General features: G+C 42.8%; 2 protein-coding genes across 5 annotated transcripts in view; one reads left to right on the top strand and one right to left on the bottom strand.

Annotated features, from left to right (window-relative positions):
* SECISBP2 (SECIS binding protein 2) overlaps positions 1 to 13,344 on the top strand; it is a 47,779-nt gene extending 34,435 nt beyond the window's left edge. The window contains exons 14-18 of one of the 3 annotated variants that reach the window (XM_074953096.1): positions 3,700 to 3,859; positions 6,815 to 7,035; positions 9,137 to 9,291; positions 10,207 to 10,411; positions 11,590 to 13,344. In XM_074953096.1, coding sequence (XP_074809197.1) covers positions 3,700 to 3,859; positions 6,815 to 7,035; positions 9,137 to 9,291; positions 10,207 to 10,411; positions 11,590 to 11,699 — 851 coding nt within the window. In that variant the 3' untranslated portion in view covers positions 11,700 to 13,344. The remainder of the gene's footprint in view (positions 1 to 3,699; positions 3,860 to 6,814; positions 7,036 to 9,136; positions 9,292 to 10,206; positions 10,412 to 11,589) is intronic. The other 2 variants (XM_074953095.1, XM_074953097.1) reach the window with 2 other exon arrangements.
* SEMA4D (semaphorin 4D) overlaps positions 447 to 18,748 on the bottom strand; it is a 167,110-nt gene continuing 148,808 nt past the window's right edge. The window contains exon 18 of one of the 2 annotated variants that reach the window (XM_074953104.1): positions 447 to 729. In XM_074953104.1, coding sequence (XP_074809205.1) covers positions 679 to 729 — 51 coding nt within the window. In that variant the 3' untranslated portion in view covers positions 447 to 678. Of the gene's footprint in view, positions 730 to 17,436; positions 18,483 to 18,748 lie in introns of those variants that run through there. The other variant, XM_074953106.1, reaches the window with a different exon arrangement.

The following is an 18,748-nucleotide window of genomic DNA, read 5'->3' as shown; positions in this document are numbered from 1 at the left end:
CTGGAATTCAGACTTGAAAAACAAGTTTGCCATGGGTGGTAGCTGTTTGTCCAGGGGCGCTCTATATGAATGAATGATCAGCAAAGTTTAACAACCCTCCATTGTTATCCTTGTGCCAGGTGCAAGAATTTCTTCTGTCAGTTCCTGTGGGTTTTAGCTCAATATGGAGGCAAACAAGCCCCATGTTGAAAATGAAGTTGGAAGTTTGATATAGGCATGCAGTGTCTCCAATATCAAACAGAATTTGTAAATTGTACCAAGATTGCCCAAATTGTCAAACCGTAGTAGTCTCCAACGGAAGTGTTACCTAGCGTGCATCTATGTCTTTGTCTCTCTTAGGTCATCTGATCTGTTGTTATACCAATAAAATAAAAACCAGCAGGATCTTATAAAGGGGATAAGGCAAAATGCCATGTTTATTGTGAATACAGAAAGAATCAGAGTAAGAAATCAGTTATAGCTGTAATATCTCATTCACTCTCATACACATACACATACACACACAAGTTCTGCAAAGTTGTTATAGTTACCAGCCTAGGAGTTGTTCGTGCCAAGTCACTGGCTAGGTGGCCTGGACACAAGGGCGGAGTAGGGCCGTGTCAGATGCTCCTGGAGGTTGGTTTGCAGAATCAGACCCAAAGTCGAGGAGTACTTGTGGCACCTTAGAGACTAACCAATTTATTTGAGCATAAGCTTTCGTGAGCTACAGCTCACTTCATCAGATGCATACTGTGGAAAATACAGAAGATGTTTGTTTTTATACACACAAATCATAAAAAAATGGGTGTTTATCACTAGAAAAGTAGTGTTTATCACTACTCCCCCCACCCCACTCTCCTGCTGGTAATAGCTTATGTAAAGTGATCACTCTCCTTACAATGTGCATGATAATCAAGGTGGGTCATTTCCAGCACAAATCCAGGTTTCTCCCCACCACCCCCCCCCCACCCCACCCCCAAATCAGCGGCACTGCTATGGGTACCCGCATGGCCCCACAGTGTGCCAACATTTTTATGGCTGACTTAGAACAACGCTTCCTCAGCTCTCGTCCCCTAACGCCCCTACCCTACTTGCGCTATATTGATGACATCTTCATCATCTGGACCTGTGGAAAAGAAGCTCTTGATAAATGATTGGTGCACACAAGAGGGCTTTCACTCAAAGATCCCTTTTTTTTTTTTTTTTTTTTTTTTGCGCCTGAAGTGCACATCTGAAATAGTCTAGAGCAACCCAGACATAGTTATCCAAAACCTGAGATGGTGTTGAATGGTCAGTGGCAGGTTTCTGGTGGCCAGCCTTCCTCCTAGTCTCTGGGGACTTAGATGTCAGCCTCCTAGCTTGTAGAAATCCTCTCCGAACGTCTCCAAATTACACACACTAACTAACCTTTTAATAGGTTTGCTCAAAACAAAGGACCTAACTCGTAGTAACCCCTAGTGGACTACCAATTTTCCTAGCATCAGCAAAAAACCTCAGAATTCTACTCTGAATTCTGTCACCAAAGCAACTCCTAGTCATAACAGCACGAAACTCATGGTCATAGATACCCAGGTCCAAGGTCAGTAATCCACACTTCTCCCACTCTCATGAATCTGTCACTTACTCTGTCCGTATTAGCAAAGCTACCACTGCAGCTATTTCGCATGCTTATGCAAACCTCAAGTTATTCCTGACTTTGTGGTGGTCTCGCTTGCAGTTAATGATGGCTAAGTGCACAAAATGGCTGTGGTTATGTCAAGTCCAGTTCTCTCGTAACAATAGCCTGAGTGTGCTCAAAGAAAAGAGAGTAGCTGCAATTCTCATCAGTGTCAGAATGATCAAAGTGGTTGCTGAGCATTACGAAGTGAACCCATAATAGAAAGCTGTATTCTAATTGTTGGTGTAAAGTTTACATTTTTGAATGTAAAACCATGATCCTGGCATCAGTCAAAAGAGTATTTTTTATTTATCATGAAAACTTAACACAACAAATTTCAACTGATAATAATCAATCCCATCTCTGCCAACCAAGGGATCATGCTTATCAATTTTATTTCTTAGTGATGTGTAATTATTTAGAAAAAGGGATCGAAGGAAATGTCAGACATTAGAAAAATTTTAGTCACGTTGTCCTCTTTAAAACAGTCACAGCAAACTTCAAATTGTATTTTCCCCCTGTAAATTGCTATAGAAAAATTGAGTAGTGCACAAACTATTTATTTATTTTATTTTATTTTATTTTATTTTTTAAAATGATACTCTAACCCAAATGTGTGTAGAACTTTTTCACACCTATTAAAATGGAAAATCTGTGTAACCTTAACTGTGGTGGCACTGCCATCCATATATTACTGTGCCACATTAGGGTCAGGGATAGAGATAGTGGTGCAAGTTGGAATTACTTTGTCAAGGGATTCTCAGGTACAGCCGCCCCATGAAGAGCTCAAACACTTATGAGCACAGTGAGATTATCTTGAAAATTGGTGTACTTTAACAGGGGCTGGGGTAGATTTTGGGATAGTGTGGGAGGATAACACCCATTAAAATGAATAGGTTAATTCACACTTCTCAGAGTTAAGGTTGATTGACAGTGTCTCATACCCTTTCAGAATGTCTAATACAGCTAAACTTCTTAAAACCTGGAAATACAAAATTAAAGTACATACCAGCCCTGCACTGCCCTTCAACCTTAGCTGTTCTCTTTGAGTGACGCCCTGTGCAACACCTGACAGGTGTCGTAACAGTCTATCTTTGCTGATGATATGGAGCACTGTGGGGATACAGCATGAGTACGATAGGAGAAACCGAGAATGGCGAAGTTGCATTTAGGTTGGCATAATGAACAGCAGTTGGCTATACCTGGTGTATATTCAACCACTTCATCTGCTCTTTCCAAGCAGCCAGTGTTGCCAGGTGTCACCACCCCCTTGAACCTTGTCCTGTAGATTCCCTCTAGAATATTACTTGCACTTACCTCTGCTCTGTATGCTAGCAGACTGCTACAAATCCCCATGGCAAGGATAGACTGTTGTGCTCCTTTACTTGCACAACTGACATAACTTAGCCCAGAAAGCAGACGGACCTCTCCTCATTACAGTGGCAACCTGCTGCAAGTAATCTCTGCACTGTACATTCAGCTGTCCCTGACACAGTAAAGGGCAGTTGGGAGTGCATACAGGTGAATGAGAATACGATTCTGTGGGACACACCACACCATGTAAAGTGGCATACTTACTTAGTCATTCCTCATATCTGTTTATTGTAGGGCAGCTGTGACTTACAATATATTGTATCTTGCGGGTCCAGTGGGCAGACTTAGTGTTGGCACAGGGCTGGTGTGTACCATAACTCTATTTCCTTTCCTGGTTTTCAAGGAACTGCCAGTCAACCATAACTCTGCATTAACAATGTTTTTAGGATGTAAATTCTTATCTAATGCTGCGTCTTAGCCAAACCTATCTAAAATTGAAAGATCTGAATCTATAGGGAATAGATTCTAAAGCACTGGGGTCATATTTTAATAGTACTTGCTGAGTTATTCACTTCAGTAATAGAAATGATCCAAATAACCCTGAAACAAGTAAAAGAAGGGCTTGTAGGAACTACCTATCCTATTTCTGTGTAGGAGAGTCCTTGAGTTATAGTCTCACTTATAGATCAGTTCAGTTTTTCATCTGCCTTTTATAACACAAATACAACAGTTTATTTCTTTATGCTTAGATATAGCAGATGATGATCCCATAACCTCAGTTTCTGTGGCTCAGAGCAGTTCAGAAGTATTCCTGGAATGTAAAGACCTCAAGGATTCTACAGAAAGTTCCTCCAATCTAACACAACTAAACTCCAGCCTTCCAAAAATTCATAGCAGGAGATTTAGAGAGTAAGTATTTGTTAGTATTGGCACTTCCTTTATACTATGGTACCACAGGCAGGACCTTGCTTGAATAAGGTAAGTTACATCAGTAACATCCTGTGAAATGCTAACTGAATTTTAAACTCACAACTCTGAATTCTTATTTTCAGCTATCCTGCAGGTTGGCACCTAATAAGTGACATCCCAGTAAGCAGCAAGTGCAGTACTAATATGTCGTCAGTCAGGCTAGGAAGGCAAATCCAAGATCAGCAGAGGAGAGGAGGATAATAGGTTTAGTGACGGAAAAAGGAAGGAGCAGCAGATACTCTTAGAAACATAACACCTTGCTTATAATGTGGAATAAATCACATAGTTATACAGTAAAAACTGTGTTATCTGGCCCTGTAAAAACCGGAAAGCTCTCTAAACCGGCATTTCTAACCATCATAGAAAGCCCGGTTTATAGTCCTGTTGGGGCGTGGCCGGCTGGCTCTCTGCCCGGTTCCCTGGAAGGGGTGACGTGTCCCTGCCGCTCCTAGGCAGAGGAACAGCCATGAGGGGTTCGGCGTACAAGAGGGGATGCGGGGCTGGGGGTTTAGGTGTGGGAGGGGGCACGGGGCGTGAGCTCAGGAATGGAGTTTGGGTGTAGGAGGGGGTGCAGGGCAGGGAGTGGAGGCACAGGATGGATTTCAGGGTGCTGGATCCAGCGGATGCTCACCTTGGGCGGCTCCCCGCAAGTGGGGACCTGTCCCAGCTGCTCCTAGGCAGAGGCACAGCAGATGGTTCCTGGCCAATGGGAGCTGTGGAGCCAGCACTCGGGGCAGGGCGGGGGCAGTGCGCAGAGCCGCCTGCTGCGCCTCTGCCTACGAGCAGCTGGGATAGGTCACTGTTTGTGGGGAGCCGCCCGAGATGAGCCCCCCCAGATCGGGCACCCCGAAACCTGTCCCCAGCCCTGCACGCTCTCCCGCACCCAAACTCCCTCCCAGAGCCCGCACCCCCTTCTGCACCCAAACTCCCTTCCTCTTAGTTAACTGGCATTTTTCACTTACCAGCAGCCCCCCATACTCCAACATGCCAGATAAAAAAGCTTTTACTGTACTGAGAGAGAGAATTAGGGCTCTTTCACCTTTCCGAAAACACTCTTATTATGGTTAGAATATTTTTGTTTTCTGCTGCCAGACAAAATGATTGAGAGGTACAAAGCAGAATGTGATTAGCAAGATGACATGTTTGTGTTGGATGGAAAAATCAAGGGGACAAGTTAGTTGCCCTCTTGTACAAACACTTTAAATGTTATGATAGCAGCTGTGTGTACGTGTTTCCTTTTAACAAGAAACTTTGGTTATTGTGTTTTGAACAGCAGGTCAAAGATCCACTATAGGAAAAATGAAACTCTGCCATTGACATAACTGCTTAATATGTGTTGCTTTCATCTTCATTCTTCAGAAAGGCACCACAGCCTTTTTATGCGTCACGATTTAGTTAATGTAAAAAAAGTCACTGTTTTTGTATTCCCTCTATCCTAGGTAAAAGTAAAAGCAAACTTTTAATTGCTTTTTTTAAAGTGAACAAATTTCTTGGGTCCACAGCAACCGAACATATTTCACTGAAATGGCAGATAGATCTGGATATGCTCAGGGCTACTCAACCAAAGAGATCTTCTATTGCTTGGCATTCAGGGTGGAGGATTCTTTTATACAGCTAGATTACATTGTTTTGGATTTTAATGGGTTTGTCCATTAAACTGTACTGAGGTAAATCTGAAATGGTAAATGAAGTTCTTCTACCAAAAAAATCCCACTGAAATATAAGACTAACCAATATGAAATCTAGTTTCACTTGTAAGATGAGTAATGGTTAGAGATAGGGGGCCAGATCTCACCCTTCATGGTAATACCTGGAGGAAAGGGCAAGGAACTCTTTGGCTCCCCTTGTGGATTATCCCTGCATTCTTCTGGTGTAGGGAGAGTTAGTGGGCTCCAGTATATCTCCAGAGCAAGAAAACAAGGGTCTGACTTGCAAAGTGCTGGGATCTGTGGGGATACAGGACCATCCATACAAAGGCCCTATGAATCTGTAGCCACTTATTTTCTGGTAGCCTGGCTTCATGGTGCCAGGGATTCCCTTCACTACAGCTGTCCCCAAAACCCTTTTTTAGAGTGGTTACCAGTGTTGAGGAAGTCTGTGGGAAACTTCAGTGCAGCTGTCTAAGGCTACGTCTACACTAGCACTTCTGTGAATAAAATTTATGTTGCTCAGGGGTGTGGAAAACAGCCCCCCCACACACCCTGACTGACATAACTTACATCGACAGAAGCTCCAGTGTGGACAGCACTATGTCAGTGAGAGATGCTCTCCAGCCAATGTAGAGCTGATGGGAGAGCTCTCCTTGTTGCCATAGAGAGCTACATGGGAGACCTCACAGTGGTGCAGCTGCATCGGTGCTGCTGTAAGGTCTCTAGTGTAAACAGCTTAACTTTCCATACTGATTTCCACTGGGTGCTAAGAGGAATGAGGTTCATCTACTCTTCCTGTGGATCCCCCTCCATGGGCAGATCACAAGGGGATCTGGCCCAGAGATAAGTAAAATGATGATACAGTTGATTTTCTCCCTTGCCTTTGGCTCTTGCTCCAACTTTGACATTTCTATCTTGTTATAGGTGACAGTGCTATAAAAATCAACTAGTACTTCTACAATATGGTTGCTATCTCTTGATTCTTGTGAGTGAAAATAGGCTGTGACCTTAGGAGAACTTTTTCGTTAACAAAACTTGTCCTTTTTCTTGATGTGCATGTCTTGGTATAACTTGATACAGGAGCTGGAGTGTCAAGAAACAAACCTCCCTATACCTTTTAATACACTGAAAAACCTGGAAAACTTTTTTTATTGTCCTGTACATAGAGCTTGTATTTGAGAGAGTGCAGTTATGTTTGCGATTGCAGAATATTTAACACTTAAACAACTGATTCTTTTTTTTCCAGTTACTGTAGCCAGGTACTTAGTAAAGAAGTTGATAGTTGTGTGACAGATCTTCTAAAAGAACTCGTTCGTTTCCAAGATCGCTTGTATCAGAAAGATCCAGTGAAGGCCAAGACAAAACGCAGACTTGTTATGGGACTCAGAGAAGTTTTGAAACACCTGAAGTTGAAAAAATTGAAATGTGTCATCATCTCTCCAAACTGTGAGAAGATTCAGTCAAAGGGTAAATGTTTTGTTTTCAGAAGATAAATGTAGAACAGACTTGTTATATTGATGGTAGTACCCTTTGAGGGCCACATCTTACACTTGGAGAAAACTGGCATGGAAGACCAATGATTTATTGGTGCCTTCCTTGAAAAGTAAATCAGATTAAGGAATGTGAAAGCAAATGACTGGTTGGAGGACGTATCAACTTGTCATTGACGTATTGTTGTAATGTTATAAGTACACCTCTATCCCAATATAACGCGGTCCTCGGGAGCCAGAAAATCTTACAGCGTTATCTTCGAAACTGTGTTATATCGAACTTGCTATGGAGGGCCGAGTAGGGAAGGCTGTGCCTCCCCAGACAGCCTGGCCCCACCCCCATCCGACCCCCACCTACTTCCCGCCCCTTGACTGACCCCTCAGAACCCCCGACACATCCAACTCCCCCTGCTCCTTGTCCCCTGGCCGCCCCCCGAGACCCTCTGCCACTTATTCCACCCCCCGCCCCCTTAACATGCCGCTCAGAGCGTGTCCGAGCCAGACATGCTGCTACCATAGGCGCCGACTCCGTGGGTGCTCCAGGGCTGGAGTACCCACAGAGAAAAATTGGTGGGTGCAGAGCACCCACCAGCAGCTCCCAGCTCTCCTCCGCTCCGCCTCCTCCCCTGAGCACACTGCTGCTTCTCCGCTTCTCCCCACTCCCTCTCAGGCTTCCTGTGAATCAGCTGTTTGATGCGGCAAGCTTGGGAGGGAGAGGGGAGAAGCGGAGCGCTCTGGGGAGGAGGCGGAAGTGAGCTGGGGCGGGGAGCAGTTCCTCTGTGGGCTCTCCCCCCCCCCCCCCACCACCACCACCATTACTTGCTGCGGCCCTCCCTGTGCCCCGCCCGCTGCCTCCCCCCCCCCTCCCCCCCAGGCTTATAGATTCATAGATACTAAGGTCAGAAGGGACCATTATGATCATCTAGTCCGACCTCCTGCACAACGCAGGCCACAGAATCTCACCCACCCACTCCTGTGAAAAGCTTCTCACCTATGTCTGAGCTATTGAAGTCGTCAAATCGTGGTTTAAAGACTTCAAGGAGCAGAGAATCCTCCAGCAAGTGACCTGTGCCCCATGCTACAGAGGCAGGCGAAAAACCTCCAGGGCCTCTTCCAATCTGCCCTGGAGGAAAATTCCTTCCCGACCCCAAATATGGTGATCAGCTAAACCCTGAGCATATGGGCAAGATTCACCAGCCAGATACTACAGAAAATTCTTTCCTGGGTAACTCAGATCCCACCCCATCTAACATCCCATCACAGGACATTAGGCCTATTTACCATGAATATTTAAAGATCAGTTAATTACCAAAATCATGTTATCCCATCATACCATCTCCTCCATGAATTTATCGAGTTTAATCTTAAAGCCAGGTAGATCTTTTGCCCCCACTGCCTCCCTTGGAAGGCTATTCCAAAACTTCACTCCTCTGGTTAGAAACCTTCGACTAATTTCAAGTCTAAAACTTCCCAATGACCAGTTTATATCCATTTGTTCTTGTGTCCACGTTGGTACTGAGCTTAAATAATTTCTCTCCGTCTAGTATTTATCTTGCGCAAGCCTGGGGGGAAGGAAGGGAAATGCTTTACCTCGTTATATCGGATCGCCTTATATCGGGGTAGAGGTGTAACTACTGTTCAGATTACTGTCTTTGATCTGTGATCTTGAAGTGATTTTTCTTTTTTTGACAGCCATACTTTAGCAACACTGCATTGTTTCATACTGTTTATAGTGGTGCTGGTGTGTCAGTCCAATCTTTGTTCTTCAAATGTAGTAAAATCTGGAATTTAGTAGCAGTGTTATCTGAGGATTCTTGTTGATTCAAAGGGAGAATTGTCAGACTAACCTTTTAGATGAGTAGATCCTCCAGTACACTATCGAGCTTCAAGTAATGTTTCTGTGCACTGCACATTCATAAGTATATTTTAACACATACATTCTGGCATTTCTAAATGCTGCATCTTAAACCTGTAGCTTTTACTAAGGGACTTCTGGCAGTAATGCCTTTTAGTTATAACTGGATTGAATAAATGATACTTTTTGAATAGTCTCATTCTCAGTTCGCTGTCTGTTCCAGGTGGGTTGGATGAGACTCTACATACCATTATTGGCTGTGCCTGTGAACAGAATATCCCATTTGTCTTTGCTCTCAATCGCAAAGCTCTAGGACGTTGTGTGAACAAAGCAGTGCCTGTCAGCGTGGTGGGAATTTTCAGTTATGATGGTGCTCAGGTGAGTTGAACAAAGACACTGGTTCATAGCTTTAATTATTATTACTCTGTGTGTGTGTGTGTGTGTAATGAGTACAATAAAGACCTGCCTCTTAGGCAGCTAGACAGTCTCTCTCTCTCTCTCTCTCTCTCCATTTTCTGTATAGTCGACAGGTCAGTTGCTTTATAATGTTATACAGAATTAACATTCATTTCCACACCACCTTCCTCCTTTTTGCTTTGTTCACAGATGTATTTTTGGCCAGCTCTCTGCCTCTTCTCTACCCAAATCTGCTCTTCAAAAAGCTTTTCTTGAGGATAACTGGTATTTTAAATACCTGATGAGATGTCTGGAGGGAGGAGCCTAGTGGCAGCCCTTTTTTAAAAAACAAAAAAAACCTTGTTGCAAATTGGGAGAACAACTAGGGACAGAGAGGCGGATACTGAATGTTTTTAAAAGAGACATTTGAAAACGTAAAATCTTCCTCTTCTAGCTGGTAGAATATTAGTTTGAATAACTTTGCAGGAAGGGGGACTAAATTTTCAAACTGGTACATAATAAAAATAGTATTTATAACCCATTAAGTTCAAAGCAATCTATAAAAATGCTATAGCAATACATGTCAGATGTGTGGCTAAAACCACACATTGCTTAAAAATGTACCTTTGAGTTCCTCACTGCATCAGAAAGTCTCTTGATCTATTTCCCTGTTTATCATTAACCAAAACAAGATAAAACAGTTACTAAACAAAATCCAAGTACATGGTTTATTCTGTTTTGCCTGCTCATGTGCTTATTCAATATGCGGAGTAGAAGGCGTGCAAAAACTGTACCCTACATCTTTACACACTTCAACAGAGAAATATGGTTTAAGCCATAATAGTGTTTCATGTTCTCTTATCACTGGCTTCTCTCCTACTTTTTTTCCCATGTTAGGACCACTTTCACAAAATGGTAGAACTGACAATGGAAGCCAGGCATGCATACAAAGATATGGTGGCAGCTTTAGAGGAAGAGGCAGCTGAAGGGGGAGGAAGTGAAAAGCACAGCACAATCTTAACCACTCAATATGAAGAGAAGAGCTTGTCCAAGACTGGTAAAACACCCCATGTGGAATCTGATGAGGATGTACCAAATTACAGTGAGTGTTCAGTGGTTTATTCTTTGTGTTCAATCAGTTTTCCTTCCTTTGTACTAAAATTCTCTGATCAGAATCTTCGTGAGGCAGTGCAGACTAAGGATGTCTGGTTAGGAAGGGCAAACATCTCTCTTTGGCCCATGACCTTACCAGACTTCATGAATTGAAGGCCGACCTGGTCGCTGTTTGGATGGGAGACATCTAAGGAAAACCTAGTTTTTCATGAAGTTGTATTGTTTACACATCTGGGTATGTCTGCACAGCAAAAGCTTTGCATGGGCTAGCCTACCTACGCTGGATTTAATCCAGCTAGCGCAGGTAGTAATAGCAGTGAAGTCAGCATAGAGCAGGCTAGCAAGCCAAGTGTAGTCAGGCTCAGTGCTAGGCTTGTGCTACCTGCGCTGTTTACTAAGTTACGCATGCTAGCTGGGTTTAAGTTAGCTCAGGTAGGCTAACCTATGCACAGCTTTTGCTGTGTAGGTGGACATATCCTTTGTAAATGGCACTCTTCCTTTAAGTAATTTCTGAAATAGTCCACCTGGTGGTAGATGGTATATGCTGCTCATTCATATAAGACTTGTAACAGAGCTCCTGACTGTTTTTGTGGCTAAAATTCCACTGGTGGTACTTGTAAGATTAGTTGGCCCAAGCAGGCTGGCTAAATTCTGATTAGTTTGACAATTTGCTACTACAGCTTTCTGTCCTAAAATATTTCTATGCTGTATGAAGGCCTTCAACCCTGTAGGTAACTGCATTTGCAGTACTGAAGGAATGATCCCTTTTTGTGTATAACTGTGTGCATATTAGGATCTGTAAATAAAATGTGCTCCTGATAGAGCATTAGAAAGTTATTAGTCAGATCATTACTTTGAAACAGCAGTAGGCAAATGAGTCTGTATCCATTCCTAAAATGCAGCAAGTAACATAGGGTTTAGATAATCTGAAAATTCTCCAGGGGGACTATCTTCCAGCAGGTGCTCGCAAAGTATGTTGGCTTAAGAGTCCCTTACATGCTGATTTCTCCCTCAGTTCTTACATTGTCCTTCATACCGGGAGATAGAGCATTTCAGTGCTTAAGTAGGGTTGTCTTTGAATACTAAACTGGGGGGAAGAGAATCTGTGGGATACTCTAGGAGAAATTAAAGTGACTTTCGTACTAATATTCTGTTCTTTGTTTATAGTCAAAATCTGGAAGAGAAAGCTTGAGGAGGAGTATAACCCTTATGCCTTGGAATTAGAAAAGATTGCAACTACTGAAATGCTGACCTTGAATTTAGAAGAGCCTCAGTAAAGCTGGATCATATTTTATTGGGCCTTATTACTTTTTACATAGATACGTAAATATTGAATTATCTAAAATCAGTGGTCCATCTAAGCTGTGAGGTGTAGCAAATAAAGTAATCTAGGAAACGTTTAAAGTTGGCTAAGACGACTATTCTGATCTCACTTAAAATGCATTGGAATGCATGAAACATTGGCTGATTCTTACAGGTTTCTGTGTACTTGACTGGCTACTAAAGCTGCTGCTGCTTCATTCTTTGTATTAGAGAATTAATTTGAAGGGAGGGGAAACTCGTTTTAACCCAGGACCACTTAAGAATGGGCTTGTTTTAATACATGCCATGTTTTTAAGGGTTGGTAAGGCTGATTACTGCTGGTGTCTGGTGCCACAAGTAGGGCTAGCCAGAAAACAAAATTTCAACATTTGTTTGAGAGACAGAAATTCTGAAAACCTTCATTTTGGGAGAATATTTCACGTTGCTGGTTGTCTGCCTGGAAGACTCTGTTAATTTCACTTTCTCCCTGCAGGCAGAAAGTGAGATTGATAAGAACCTTCCAGGTGGGAGCAGTCACTTTAGTTTTCCCAATAGAAAATTGAAATTTTCTGAAGGGAAAATAGCCTCCTCTTCCCCCTACCCCCCCGCCAAACAAAAATCAAAATTATCAACCAGCTCTAGCGTCTACTAAAATCTCCTTTCCTTCCCTTGGGGCATGCAGCAGCTGGGAGGGGGATAGGGGTAATGAGTCAAGAAATTCCTGAGAGATGGGGAAGCTGGTAAAGTTAAAATGGACCACAAAGGAGATTCCTGCCCTAAAGAGCTCTTAAGATCTGATGCAGATAGAGCCCTTCTGCTGGCAGAGCTTAGGAATGCTTCAGGGAAAGAGGTGGGCCAGCCTGTTCCTGCCCCCTCTCTCCTCTTACAGAATTTCTTCTCTGCCTTAGGAGTACCACAGCTTGGAAGAAGCAGGGCTATAGCAGTGGTACTCAATTCTGCAGGGAAGGGCAACTGCTTTCTTCAAAATGCACCTGCTGCCTGCATTTTCTTTAGCTGTTGTCCGGCTGCCTCAGCCAAGCCCCAAGGGCAGCCATTTGTGTAGCATTGTTGCATAAGGGAGAATTATACAGCAATGTGCTTGGCTGCATAAACACAGTATGTGAGCTCTTAGCCCTTCCCTTCAGAAGAATTCGTCAGTCTTGTTGCTGCTGTTTTTTTAATGTACAATTGTGTATTTTGATTCAGATAATGAAGTCTTAATTTGAGGAAAAAGAACTAATATGTTAGAGCCAAGACTGACTGTATATAATTGTGTATCAAATGTAGAGAAGTTTTCTGAAGACAGGCTTAATTTACTTTTGATATTGAGACTTTTTTTAAACTGGACATGTACCTGGTGGTGGTAGAGCACTTTTGTGGGAGATTTCTTTTATAAATAGCAATGCTTATATATTTTTAAAATGAAGATGGCACACTTAATGGAGAGGGCCAAATAGTGTAGTAGAGTATTCAGATTTGTATAAAGGTGAAAACGAAAATTAGGATTTCTGATTTCAATGTGTGCAAAATAAAATGGGTGTAAATCCCAGATGCAGCTAGTACCTCTGTGTCGTCCACTATGCACTGCTTCTAACTTCTCAGAGCAACTTTCATTTCAGCTTCTCTAGCACAATCCTCCTGAAAAGCAAGTGCCAGGGGGAATCACAGGTAAGCCAAAAGCAACAGAGGTAAAATCAAGAGTCAGCCTTGAAATGATTTTAAAGTATAAAACTGATGTCATTTTATCGTATGTAAGATACAGTATATTATTTATATTAATTTCAGAAAATATGGTTGGGGTTGTCATCTTTCTGACTTGCATAGCATCCTGTGGTTAGAGCATAGCTAATGCTTGAGATTGATGTGTGAACCACAGTCTTATGCTCTGGGGAGTAAAGTCAGTAAAGGAAACAAAGCAGCTCTGCATTGACACTGAACTGATCACTGGATAGGAGATTGTTCTATTTTTCCATAATTGCAGCTGACCTTAACTTGACTTTGGGAGTGGGGAAAGAGTCCAGTGCTGAAAGATGATTTGGGCTGGCAGTAGACATTCCTGGCCCGGTAGGAGGTTGCTGTGTACTCACAGCAATGCAAACTGTTGTGTATGAAGGTAGTTATGGTTGCACTCTGCTATTAGACTGTTTATTGCTGCAAATACCACTACAGGAGAAGCTTTGGTTTTGGTTTGTTATGGCGGGGGGCAGGTGTTGGGCAGGTTCGCTGCATCATGGAAAACTCTCCAGCAGCTGAAGAGGCAGCTAGGTTTTTGCTTTACACAACTTCCAGAAGGCAGAAGTGCAGATGATAGAGAATCTGTACGCTCTAGGGTTGCTACTCTGCACAGGTCATTTTGCACTCCATGGAAGTGCATAAACATGACTGTTAGCCAAGACTTAATGCTAGCATCCTTAGCAGTTTTCATTGTAACAAATTTAGGGAGTTACTCACCCATGTCCTCCCTAAGAAACCCACTGTGTGTATGGTGAGAGCTGTTGAAGGCAGAATTAGTGTGGAAGATGATTAAGCAGTGAATAGATATTTTTCCTTCAAAACAGCTTTTGAGGGGTTGAAGTGTTCAACCTCATTATCACTCAACCATCCCCTTTAAGACAGTAGTTCTGTGGGCAACATTGTAAGAGAATCTCTGCTGGATCCCTCCCCCCCCCCCGCCCCCTAATCCTGTTGCTTAGTTTCCAAAGTGTTTTTACTTCGCATTGCCACAATGTGCTCTGCTTCTCACAGTTTGAGATCTAGCTTAAGTTAAAGCCAGCCTCGCTGCCAACCAACCCCCTCTGCTGGGCCAACAGTCAGTTATAATTTCTACACATTTAATTTTTCAGTATATAAAATCACCTGATAGTAGTTTCGTCCCCATAGCGTCCACTTTTTTGTGTGGTTGGGAGGGGGGCAGAAAGGCCTGTGGTGTGCTGAATTACAGCCTAGCCAATTGTAAAGGCTTCCTTTCTCCTTGATACTTTGGGCCACTGGTTGGGGCAGTTCTTGCTGAGGTAGCACAGCAGTAGCACATATCTTTGCGCTCGCCCTCTTTCGCTTTTTTTAACAGGTAAAGCAGCAGTATTTTAAAAAATTGATTATCTTCAGTGATACCGCAACAGACCTTAATAGCAAAGGGAAGTCAGGTCTCTTGTAGTTTCGGGTAGGAAGAGGAATTGGCCTATTTGCTCAAATTATGCACAGGCAGGTGAAGTGTAAAGTAACCTAAACTGAGAGTAATGTTCTGAGAACAACTTACAATAATGTATGTCAAAGAAGCTATCAGTACTTCATAGTAGGCAGGTAACTTCATTTCTCTAAAGACCGGGTGTAATTCAAGTGTTTCTCTTCGTTAGCCATTGCACCCCAGCGTAGCAGTAGTCTTAGCAAAGCCTCTGATCACCGCTCCTTTAGGACTTCAATAGCGTAAAAAGGAAGGGCCTGATTTTTGCCTTTGTTTTGCTTATTAGTGCACCCAACGTTTTGCTCCAGGAATGTCACTTAGTGTATCAAACTTTTTGAAGTGGGAGGACTTTGGTCCTCTTTTTCACAACTGTCATTGAGGAAATGCAGCTGGCTTCTTCATCCTAAGATTCACAGCTCTGTTAGAATGATACTTCAGCATTGGTCAGTCACTGGCAGGAGGGGAGTGTCCAGTCCCTGAAGTTCCCTTCAATTTTTCCTGGCACATTAACCAGGCCCCCCGATTTGCGAATTCCAGCCTGTTAAGTCTAAACATTTGAAATGCAATGTGTCTCATTCCTAGCTGTGTCCGAGGGCAGCATTTGATTTTAGGGGTGATTGTCCCCTCAATTCTGCTTCCCCTTTTGATGCATTTGCAGATGCTGGTTCTCCTACAGGCTTGCCGGGGGGGGGAGGAAGAGTGCTAGACTGAGAAAAGCCAGAGGCACAAAGGAAGGCCTGTCTCTCCAGCTGCCCCCTCTCTCCTCCTTACCAGTTGTCTTGTGGGGGGCTCTGCCAGCTCTGTGTAGAGGGCATTTTTTCCTCACAGCTCAGGCCCGGTGGAGTTGGCTCATCTCTTGCCTATGGAAGAAGAGGCAGGTGGGATTGGAAAAGAACAGGCTCTGGGGCAAGCAGTCCCATCTCCATGAGGGGAGCGAAGCCAGAAGGGCAGTTGGAAGACCATGCTTGAGCTCCTACAGCCTGCACCAGCAGCCATGCCTCTGACTGTAGAGCTCAGCTACCTCATGGATGGAGGGAACAGGACACAGCACAGCTGCTACCAATTCCAGAAAGTGGTAAGGGGCCTTCAGACCCAGCTTCCTCCTGCTGCTGCCACCTCTAACACCCTTCTGCCCAAGGCAGTCAGGGGCTCAGCAATTCTAGCTGGTAAATTTTTACCTGAAAGATTAACCTCTCTTACTCTACAGGCCCTTCACAGGCAGCCACCTCACAATGAAAACTCAGCCCAAAAAACTAAATATGAACTATCAAAGTGCCCCTGCATGCTTTCACAAGCAGTGCTAACATGAGTGGACAGTATTTCACATATGGTCCTTCTCAACCTAAAAATCACGTGGCCTTTCCCTGAGGTAGGGAAAGGGGGGATTTAAATCTGTTTCAGGGAAACATATGGGACTTTGATCCTTGGGATCAGCTACTGTGACAAATCTGTGCACTGACAGCTGGAAACTGAACTTAAAGTATGGACTTTGCACCAGCCAGTAGAATAACTACCATGTTAAATAAAACCCCGAAAGGTTTTATTGTAGGTAATATTAAATGTCCAAGCAAAAAAGCCAAGTGTCTGGAGTGCGATGTGTTTAGCATGTTATGAATCTTCCTTTTTTTGATGATTCCCAACATGAAATGCTTCCTTAGGGCAACCAACTTATTCCAGTTTCGTGATGTCATAGAACATGACCTTCGAACCTCATTCTGCTCCTCACTGTACTATCCAGATTGGACATGGGGAGCTTTCTCAAACAAGACCTAGTACTGTACTTCTAATTCAGAAGGTAGGTGTAAATTCTGTAAGTAAATTAGAAATATTGTTCTTCGGTTAGGCATTCAAGTTCAGTCCTTATGAGCACCGACAGTCTCAGGGCAGAATAGTCATGTCTTCTGTACTGAGACTGCCTTCATCAAATTCTACATATTACGCATCCAGTCTTGTGCCAAAAAAAAAGTAAATGGCACTGGCTAAGTCTTCTCCAAGGGCCGATGTCCATGTCCTGCTTCCCACCCTAGAGGCAAACTGCTACGAAAATCCCATTGTAATGGATCTGTGGACCCTAGAGTCAAGTGGATCACTGAGATGAAAATTAACATTCAGGGACTTAAATTTTACTTAATGAGGACAAGCCCACCATGCTTTGCTTGAGGAAAAATAACAATTTCTCCAAAGTATATTTAACAATTTGAAGTATCCTGGCTGTGGAAGTGCTTAACAAGAGGGAACTTCAGGCATGGGGTATTCCCCTGCTGCCAGATCTGGTCCCCCAAGCTGCAGGCAGGCTGAAGTACCATTGTAAAAGATCTGTAGAGCTTGCTGCTTAAAGAAAGGAATTATTCAGGTAAGTGGGGAAAAGTTTTATTTCATATAAATTCAGGGTTATGGAGAGAATACAATACTTTTTGAATGACCATTCCCAGCACAATCAAGCCAAAGCTTTTATATAAAAAGTGAGGGATTTATGTGCAATGCTAACAGTGGAAATCTTGAGGACAAGAGAAGAACAATTAAATGTCTCAAACTTTTTATTGATCCTTGGCAGAAAGATAAAACTTATTTTAAAACAGCACTGTGGAACAAGTAGGTCCCCAAAATTTGATTGGCTACCTCACTGTTAAGTCTGCAAATGTTTACTAGGAATAATAAAAACAATCCTGGTATCACATTAGCCCTTTATCAATTGCTGAATATTTGTTTAGAGATGTTTAGCATAAATCAGACTTGATCTTCCACAGTACCAAATATTATGCATATTTTGTAGCTCAGTGTGTGCTGTGATTTACAGTATGCCAACTATTTTCAAGTCCTGTAAATAAATATTTACTGTACCTTAAGTTGTCAAATTTTGTTTGGTACAGGAAAAATTGTATAATCAACAGAAATTTAACTTTTCAAAACAACCTTTGTACATTAAATTGAAAACTAAATTCATGAAAAGTATTAAAGTCTCTCTACTGTGATTCATCATGGACATAGTTTCTTTTTGAAATACTGTTGTAGCTTTGCTGCCTATTTATACAAACAAGGAAAGTGAACTTGCCCCCACCAAAAAGGAATGTTCTTTAAAATGCCAGAACAGACTTTCAAGGTAAACCTTACTCTCCCCGTTACTTTTCTGAAAAACATAAGTGATCCAAATCCTTGTTAAATCTGCACTGCTTTAATAATGTTAAAGAGCATCACAATCAAAGTTACCTCGTCTGCTTAAAACAGGATTTAGGGGTTGCATTACAATGTTTGAGCACCACAAGTCACAGGAGGAACACTGTGTTCCTCAATAACTAGCAGAAAAAGAACTGATATCAGGTTGTTCAAAAGGGGTAGGAGAGTTGTCTTGGTAGTAGATAAATCATTCTTCAGTGCAATGAGGAAATCCTGTTTTGCCTAAATTTTCAGCAGATTCTCCTGAACAGCAAGCTCCCCTGCCAGCTACCGTATCTGCTGAATCCTTTTTCAGATATGCTGGTTAGAGTACTAGAAGCCTCGTTTTACAGACATTTCCTTGTCAGCCAACTCTTACTCCTGTCTCTGTCCATTAGGGGGTGTCTTTCTTCTTGCAACTCTCCTGAATGAACAAGACCATTTCATTTTACTTTAGAAAACTAGATTAAATAAAATCAGCTTGTTTAATATGAAAATATTAAAGCCAACCCTATGAGCTAGCAGTAGATCTATCAAGCTGAATCGTCATGCCCATAAGGGTATGTTCTCTTGAATCTGCTTTTTCCTCAAGACCAGAAGCACTGGAAGTGGCTACATGGAACCAAGAATCTGGTCATCAGACTGGTGGTGCAGAGGGGCAATAATGGCAGCTGAAGGGACATACCCACA

The sequence above is a fragment of the Natator depressus genome, chromosome 5 (genome assembly GCF_965152275.1).
Source record: "Natator depressus isolate rNatDep1 chromosome 5, rNatDep2.hap1, whole genome shotgun sequence".
Classification (NCBI taxonomy): domain Eukaryota; kingdom Metazoa; phylum Chordata; order Testudines; family Cheloniidae; genus Natator; species Natator depressus.
The sequence above is the reverse complement of the archived record's forward strand: the minus strand, read 5'-3'. Positions and strand labels throughout refer to the sequence as shown.